This window comes from Actinia tenebrosa, unplaced genomic scaffold (assembly GCF_029948245.1).
Source record: "Actinia tenebrosa isolate PJP-AT-01 unplaced genomic scaffold, QUT_ActTen_1.0 PGA_scaffold6__47_contigs__length_16458017, whole genome shotgun sequence".
NCBI lineage: Eukaryota > Metazoa > Cnidaria > Anthozoa > Actiniaria > Actiniidae > Actinia > Actinia tenebrosa.
Genome location: NW_028292583.1, coordinates 7,869,825 through 7,878,861, shown reverse-complemented (window position 1 = coordinate 7,878,861; position 9,037 = coordinate 7,869,825). Strand labels below are relative to the sequence as shown.

The window sequence follows — 9,037 nt, the reverse complement described above, 5'->3', positions numbered from 1 at the left end:
TTTCTAATTTGTTTCTTTCTTATTTCAACTTTTATATGTGGGGGCTGTCGGCAGTTTAAAGCTGGATTGTCACGCAAGTTTTCGCACGAAAAAAATATTGAAAGAAACTGAAAGGACAATGTTTTTTTCTATATTTGAAAAAAAGAAAACAACTCTTGAAGCTATATTTCAACGTAGAATCTTAGGAGGCAGAGATAAATCAAAAGAAAAATTAATTGCAAAATACTGAAAGATGTCACGCTGAATCACGCTATCGCATATTTCGTGACTGAGGATTCGCGGTGGACTATGAACTAGTAGGTAACCGCTGAATCATCGCAAGCTCAAACGGGACGAGTACCTAGCCAGCACTTGGGAAAACTACTGCTCTAAAAAACCTCAAAAAATGGCTCGGAAATTCTCAAAAGACGAGATCAGAGACAAAATAGATGGCAACGAACTAGACCTAAGTATGTGCCAACTTACTAAGGTTCCAGTTAGAGAATTGGTAAGGTTTTAGGGACTCAGTCTTTCATCAGCTGAGCACCACTTTTATATTTACGTTTTTCATATTGATCGATTATTGCAAAATTTAATGAAATTCTACTTGTTCACGTGGATTTTTTAGAACCTTGGGGCTTTTGTTTTTATCTGATCTTTTAATGTCGATAGTAGATGAAAGCTGCTTGACATTTAGGAGTGTAATACTTTGACGAACGCGATTTTAAAAGTGTAGATTTACTACTGATCGAATAACCCAGGAACTACAGTACGTACTACAAATATATTATATGAGTGAGTTTTCTCCTATAAGAAAATTCTATACTTGAATATTTGATATTCAACCTTTCGTACGGGTTTGTTCCAAAAATATTATAAGAGCCTCGTTATTTTATTTAGTTAAAGAAGCAAATACATGAGGTTATTTCCTGATAAGCTTAATTATTACAGACACTTGTTGTCTGATTGCTCGATCAGTAGTTTTATCGCAGTTGTGTTTTTCCTTGGTAATCTTAATACATATATATATATGTATTTCTCTTGTCACAGGTGGCCCTGCCTAAAGCCACAGTTTTAGATTTATCCCGTAATAGACTCACTACTTTACCGGTAAGTTAATGGAGGTATACAATGGTTAATAGAATATTGAATTATTGAAAAAACTGTTTGCCCTCCATTCAGCTTTGTGTTAATTTTTCTTTGGCGTTTTCAAAATTATTAAAATGATATCAATTAGTTAGACCATTTGGCCGTCATTAATTGATCCTATCACGATCAACCAGGATATGAATGAAATTTAGTCCCATTAAAGCTTGCAAGCATATAAATTTATAAGGTATTCACCTTAATAACGATTATTCAGTCATTTGCCCTATAAGGCCTCCCACATGAGAATATCTATTTTTCTCCTTCTTGCCTCTCCAAAGGATTGCCACTTGATTTTTACCAATGGAGATAATTTTTGAAGTACCCCAGGATTTCCAAATTTTGAATGTTATTTTAATAAATACTCAGGCCCCGCCCACACTATGTCGGATAAATTTGAATCCGAAAACGAATAAAATGTTTTGCGTCCACACTTGTCCTATCAGAGGCGGCAAAAACGCTTCATTGCACATCTGAGCATGTGCGTCGAAGCTGAAATTGAGCCTGCGGTGAATTTTTAGCCTTCCCACCATGTTCCCATGACAATTATGATGTCATCCTATCTGAAAAAATCCACACTAATATGGCTAACTGGCTGTTTTCAAATTTTTCCACTCTGGAGACCGTATTCGAAAAAAAAAACGTTTTCGGTGAAGAATTGTTCCAGATTCGCCCTGACTAGTGTGGATGGTAAGCCTAACCAAATAAATAAAAATTCACATTCAAATTTATCCGACATAGTGTGGACGGGGCCTCAGTGTAATGTCTACCTGGTCATGTATTATGATTATCAGACCCAGCTCAGTGCACAACCTAGTGGAAGCCCACTTTTTTTGGCTTAGTACAATTTGACTCTGGTCTTAGTAAAACTTTACAAGCACTAGCCAATAGCTGTTCAGTAATTTGTAACAGTTTATTGATAAAGAACTCTTAGCTATATATAGAGGTTTTTCATGTGATGTCATAATTATATAGAAGCCAAGTTTGAGGGCAAAACATATAGAAATTTTCCCTTTTGGGAAATAGATTCTCTTGTCATGCAAAAATGTTGCATTGTTCCTGAACATAAACATGGCTGCAGTGATAAACCTCTATTGTAGTAATTTAACTTTTCAGCTCTACTAGCCCAGGGCCAGTGTTGAAATAAGTTAAAGTGCTACTCTGACAAAAATCGCTCAAACTTGGATTCAGCTGAAACTTCCTAAGAATACTCTTTAAAAGTCCAATAATCACTGTATGAAGTGTTTTCTCGATATTCAGGATGAAAGTATGATATTTTTACGATTATTTTTTGGAGTCTGTGACGTCATAGACTCAACATCGAACATCGCTGCATACATTTCTTTGTAGTTTATGATCAAAATATCAGTAGTAAAGCCGAGAAAGAAATACCCAAACACCCCAAAATATAAATTATAGTAACAAGTAATGTGAAATAAGCACATTAGCCACCGTTTGGGCTTCATAGGAATAAAATAAATTAAGGATTTATATGTCTATGAGTAGCACTTTAGGGTTGAACACTGGACCCATTATTTCACTAACTTAACCCACCCCACCCCCTTCCAGGATCAGGATCAATAGCCAATGTGCACAAGCACAAATCATGATGGGAAACAAAGTGCTTATGGTTTTTCAGCTCCTCTTAAAATCCCTCTGACAATTTTTCCTTTAACATTTTCTATGAAACTGTAAGTATTTCAACAGACGAAAATAATGAAGAGAGTAATGTTTTTCTGATAATTCTATTGATTGATTTGTGTAGTACTCAGTTTCCCATCATGCTTTGTGGTAGAGATTCATGCTCGTACACATTAGCTATTTCCTGGAGGTTGTCTACCAAAGGTGTTAAAAAGAAAATCTTTGATTTGATATCTGGTCTTATAGTTTTACCATATATAAAGTATATAAAAAAATATATATATATGTGTCAATGTGCCATGATTGACTATAACAGGCATTTATTGCAAAGCATAATAAATCATTAAAAAACACATTATTAATATATAACCCTTTGTCTCCTACGACAGCCAAAACTGCCTGTAAAAAAATGCCCGTTACTTGAAAACAGCTAAGCTAAATTCTTTACTACTAATCAGAAAAAACTTCTCAAACCAAAAAATCTGGAGAAAATGTCACAAATTCTAACTATTTTTGACGCCATTTTCTAAATCTTAAACTACTCTTTATCATCAAATAAATTTTACTTCAATTTTTTTTTTAAACTCAAAAATAATGCTACAAAGCTAAGTTTGGACCTGACTCTTGGTCAATTCTTTCTACATGGCGAGCAATGGCTGTTTTTCTGGAGGTACTTTGTCACTAGGTCCTACCAATGAAATATCAGCTCCTCATAGCATTCTCTATGCGTCAAATATTCAAGAAAAGGCAAAGTAGGTCCTGGGCGTCAATCTGTTTACGAGCTTACAGGATAATCTTGCCAAAAATTCGCAAATGTACCAAGCACATTCATGAATATTTGAACTTTTGGCACTAAAATCCCTTGCATAATCTCAGTTCTTCAAGGGTTTCATGATGCCCTCCACTCAATTGATGGACTAATCTTCATTTTTCGAAATACCTCCAAATCAAGCTGCTGTTTCTTCGTTTCTTAATTAAAACTTTGTACCTTAATTGCATATAAAATGCTGACAATGTCACCAGAACTTCAAATATGGTTTTGCCAGGGCTTGGAGAATGATTAGGTTCAGAAAAAACTTAAAAAACTCCAAAAATGCCCAGGAGTCAAAATGTTAAGTATAATCATATTGTGAATAGACCTCTTCGGCTCTGATGTAATGTTTTCCCATTTCAGTCCACATGTCATTCCCTACTAGAGTATCATTTCTTTGTTTAAGGTTTGCGCTCGGTTGCACATGAGAAGACACATGAATATGGATACAACTAAAACAAAGAATCTTATTCTCCAGGGAATGACACGTGGTATGAAATGGGAAAACATTACCCCAAGCCAAAGAGGTCTATTAATAAAAATTAAAACTCATGATTTGGCTTAGTTAATGCAAATTAATAAACATATAATGGCCTGCATCCTTATCAGGCTGTTTTTGATATACAGTATGAACTACACGTAGTGTATGAACTACACGTAGAGTATAAATTAGCCAGTTAACAAAAAAAACATAGGGTGACTCTAGTACTAAGGATGGGCCTTTTGTTTGTTTTTTTTGGCACAGAAAATCCAAGATCAAGTTACTTAGCTGTAGTTTCACCCAACCTTAATGTAAATGAGTCTCATTTTTAAGGTTTTTAAGATTTTGAATTTGTATTTTGATCGCAGGATTCATTTTGCACCCTAAGGCACCTTGTTGAGCTAGACTTAAGTAACAATGGATTAACAGAATTACCAATCGACTTTGGGGCTCTTGGAAACCTCAGAAAAATTGACCTGTCAGAAAATGAGTTGAAAAGTCTGCCGACAAGCTTTTGTAATCTAAAAGAGCTACAATGGTTGGATCTCAAAGGAAACCCAATTCAGACCCTTCTGCCAGATGTAGTTGGAGATTGCTTAGAGCCTAAGAACTGTAAACAGTGTGCAAGGAATGTGAGTAATATATATTGTTTGCAGAGAGCAGAATAATACCATATTTCCCTCCTTTCCCTCCCTTCCCTCCTCTCTCTAATAAGCCCAGCCCTTTTCAAAGAAGAAATTAAATACCTCACATCCCCCCTTTGCCTCGTGTAAGATGATGGGACTCTCTCAGAGAGCTGCTCAGAAGTGGAAGGCAAGTGTACTCCCACTATGTCAGACCTAACTAGCCTCCTCTACATACATCTTTTTGAGTTGACTTCCTGTGTTAGTTAGAGTCCCATTATAGTCACCCTCATTCTCATAATTTCCAGTACCTACTCATTACCAAATTATAGGCTCTTGGAAACCAGGTCAGTATATGCATGATTGAATTAACTAGCATATTGTGCAAATTCAGTAAAAGATGAAGTTTAACAGTTTTCAAGAATACTAGGATGTTTAGGTCTGGAAAAGAAAATGAGTCATTCTCAGTTCCCTCGTGGATGTCCTCAGTCCTCTCAAGGTCATTTACAGTCCCCCTGTGCTCTACAAGGTCTAAGTCAAAGGGAGCCCTGGGAAGAAGTTACATAGCTGCTGAGGAAGCTAATACCACCCTTGATTCTCTTATTATCTTTAGCAACTGCTTTGTGTACTATACTCAGGGCTTTCAGAATAAGCCATTGGCTGCACCGGAGCTCTGGCAGTTACTTCAAAGTTTACTGCTTGCTACTTTTCCTTTTTTTTGATTTCTTTAATCTATTGGATCACAGTGAGCTACTTAAGAATTGTGATCAACTACTCCAAAAGCCCTGTAATTAGTCAGTCACCTCATGCATAGCCCTGATACTATGGAAAACTCTCTATAGTGGACAGGAGCAAACCTCCCTTGGAAAAATACTGACAAAGGAATAATCATTATCAACTCTCACTAGCCTAATGCAGACTCTCATTAAAAAAAATGGACACTAAGCAATATGGTGCTTACAGGTTCCACAGTCATAACGAAAGTTGACTGCACTTCTTAGTTTATTAAAAAAACAGGAACGAAATCATAACATTTTTAAAATTTGCATAGATAGTCATATAATATATGTAATTAATAAGTAAACGTGAATTCTTCTTTAGATGCTACGACATTTGAAGATGAAAGAATCAGTTGAAGAAAGAGAACGACAGCTTCAGCTACAAAAAGAAAGAGGTATGATGGATGGTTTTGATTGCCTCTTGAACTACATTTGTTGCTTGCCTGTGGGTTATCAATCAGCTGATCTTTGGTTAAGAAGAGTATTGAAACATATTGTCTTGGGTGAATAATTCAATAATATAACTTAAATAATGATGTTGATTATTTAAGAAGACTTGAAATGGTTTTCATGAGCATGCACCAACATAACTTAATAAAATGATGACAAATAATTACAAAAAAAAGATCTGTTATTAGGAATTCTCGTCTTACTGTGCGGATACTCCAACCGGGACCACTATGATAAATAAGTATGAATAACCAATCACATTGTGCCATTTAGTTCAATATTTTTAACCGGCCAATCTGATAGCACATTGATGTAATAAGAGTTCGAGAACTTGATAATCTGATTGGCTAACACTGTTATAAGTTCAATTTCTATTTAGTTTACTGTTATCTGTGATTGGTCAGTTTCATTCAAGAGGTCCTGGTTAGTGTGTCCGCACAGTAAAATTATAATAATTGAAAAAATGTGTAACTAAAGTTCCACATTCTGCAGAGGTAGAGGGGTTGGGCTCAGTCCCTCCAAAAAAAAAAGATTTTTTTGTTAGGAGCTGCCTAAAGCTTTGACATGTCTTTAATGCAATAAATATGTTGCAATATTGCCCCCCTTGAAACACCCCAGCACTGGAAATGCATCGCCGAGACCTACAATTTCAATATTACATTTTGAGGGGGTGAGGGTGTTTCCTTGGACTCCCGAGTTAGCCTCTTCATCCTCCTCTCTTGTCTTTGTTATTCCGTTCAAGGAGTAACTTTTAATAAGTAACTCTTGTTCATTTCCGACACTGACAGAGCTGAAAGAGAATAAGGCTTTGGAAGAGAAGAAGGAAAAGGAGTTACGCCGAAGGCTCAAACAGCAAGAGAGGCAGCAAAAAAGAGAAGCTTATGAGGCAATGGAGAGACAAAAACGAGTAATGGCCGAAGAGATGAACAGAGATCTTAAAGGTATGGATTTTTAGTAATTTTGCACTTAATAGTGCAATGTCTATTGCTTGTCTATTCTGTCACCATGCAGTGTTGTTTAGTACACATTAGTACTATGAATTATGTTAAGATTCAAATATATGTAGTGTTTATTCTATTGAGGGTCGAACACAGTCTATAAACAAAGAAATAATACTAAAGTGTGTCAATGTGCCTCAAAATATCAAAAGCTTACCTATTTTTTTGAGATCCTGCATGACTTTTATTAATTGTATTCTGTACCACTTTCATGGCTTTATGTTTGTTTAATAAGAGTACTTTTTCTTACAGCTCAAGAAGAATTCATGGAGACAAGACCACCACAAGAACCAGCCCAAATAGGTATGAAATGTATATTATTAGTGTATTAAATATACTATGGTTGCAGAGGGGCATAGCCATGATCTCCAAAGGTGGGTGCACACATCAAAAAAGCAATAGTTTTCTCTTCTGAAATACTAACCCCCCACCCCAAAGGAATCAAATGTACAAAATTCGACTTGAAAAATTATTTTGAAAAGCAGCTTTGTTTGTTTGGTAGACATAATGAAAAACACTGACAGATTGGAAAGCTGCATGAGTTTTGCACAGGTCAATCTTCATGTTGACATGGCATCAGCAGACAAAATGGCTGCAGCATAGCCCCACTCCTCACATGACCAAAACAGAAAAAAACAACTTGACTCATCTGAATTAAGAGGCAAAAAAGGGACTGTTAGCAGTATATTTTATGTCTTAATGCACTTTAATCATATCTTATATATTCTCTTGCAGTTGAGGATGATGGTGGAATCCTTGGAATTCTCTTGATTCTTATAGTGGTAACAGTAATAATTGCCATTGGGCTTGTTGTCTTTTGCAATCATGACACAGCATGCAGGGCACTTCTTTCTGCCTTTTCCTCTTGACAACAACTCCAAAATAAGGCAAATAAATAAAATATTACAATTTTTATTGAAGCTTTCAAAGGAATGTAGATACATTATTCCTTGTCAAATGATGTATTCCTAAATGTTCTTGATAAAATCAAGGAGATATACTTTGGCATTTTTGAATAACAGACCAGAGAAAAACGTTTGCTCATGGTACAAGTAAGTGTAGGAAATTTAGCTGTAGATAGACATTTCTTCTATTGTAGAAACCTGCAGATGTTACTCTCAACGTTCTAACGTTCTTCAATATGGTATTGATGTATTGCTAAAACATTTTGTCCTTTCATGAAAATGAGTCGCTTGACCAATGATCTTTGGAAACAAATGCATCTGCAAACGTTTTTCTGTTGTGTCCATATAATGAATTTAGTTTAGAAATTTTAGATTGACGAATTATAATATTTATTGACCTCATTTCTAGAGGTTTTCTATGATATTGTTCAAGCTATTGTACTTCCATGTAGACAGTGACGTTTCAAACCTGTCTTTTGACTGTTGTATTTTATCCCATTTTCATTATGACTGTTGTCACACGAACAAATAGACGCTTTTGGGATATTTCAGCATTTGAGAAAAAAACAAGACCATACCAAAGTTTCTTAATGTAGACAGTGCCGTTTCAAACCTGTCTTTTGACTGTTATATTTTAAGCTGTTGTCACACAAAAAATAGACGCTTTTGGGATATTTTTAATTGAAAAACTAAGATCATGAATGACAAACAATTGGAATTACTTTATAACTGTTCTGGGCTGACTAGCCTCGTGTTAATTAGTGGGAAAACAAAAGCTTTTACACAGTCATGTAAGAGAGGCTAGTCAGCCCTATTTAAAAAATAATAATTATTCAAATTGGTTGCCATATTTCAGTCGTATGTTAACACTGGGGTTTGACTGGAATTTCAGTCTGTGTCGTATACTCTTGGTATTGATATCCATACGAGTGTAATTTCTACGTCCTATCAGGTTTTATTACTAACTTGTATACTTGATTTCATAAAAAAGAAATAAATTATGCAGCAAAGATTGACATTAGTGTTTCAATGACAATATGTTTTGTCTGTGGTATTTTGTTCGTGCAAAATGGGATGATGCAATATTCCAGCCTTTTTTAATTATTTTTTTGGTAACAATGTGAAAAAACTTTCCCAAAGCAGTTAGTAACAACTCTTGTCTTGTCAACTCAATGTCTTGGTCTCTTTTAGCGTTGAATTGGCGCGCGCGCGGTGTTGGACGGG

At 35.5% G+C, this 9,037-nt stretch overlaps 1 protein-coding gene across 1 annotated transcript; it reads left to right on the top strand.

Annotated features, from left to right (window-relative positions):
• The first annotated feature begins 83 nt into the window (after positions 1-83).
• Positions 84-8,827, top strand: LOC116300275 (leucine-rich repeat-containing protein 59). Its single transcript, XM_031709112.2, has 7 exons — positions 84-487; positions 1,030-1,089; positions 4,427-4,690; positions 5,783-5,855; positions 6,699-6,851; positions 7,161-7,211; positions 7,644-8,827. Exons 1-7 carry the CDS (start codon positions 386-388, stop codon positions 7,775-7,777), a joined length of 837 nt encoding a protein of 278 aa, XP_031564972.2. The 5' UTR covers positions 84-385; the 3' UTR covers positions 7,778-8,827.
• The last annotated feature ends 210 nt before the right edge of the window (positions 8,828-9,037 follow it).

Coding starts and splice junctions, on each gene's coding strand:
- LOC116300275 (XM_031709112.2), top strand. CDS start 386: ATGGCTCGGAAATTCTCAAAAGACGAGATCAGAGACAAAATAGATGGC. Junction 488..1,029: donor AGGTTCCAGTTAGAGAATTG/GTAAGGTTTTAG, acceptor CTCTTGTCACAG/GTGGCCCTGCCTAAAGCCAC. Junction 4,691..5,782: donor GTAAACAGTGTGCAAGGAAT/GTGAGTAATATA, acceptor ATTCTTCTTTAG/ATGCTACGACATTTGAAGAT.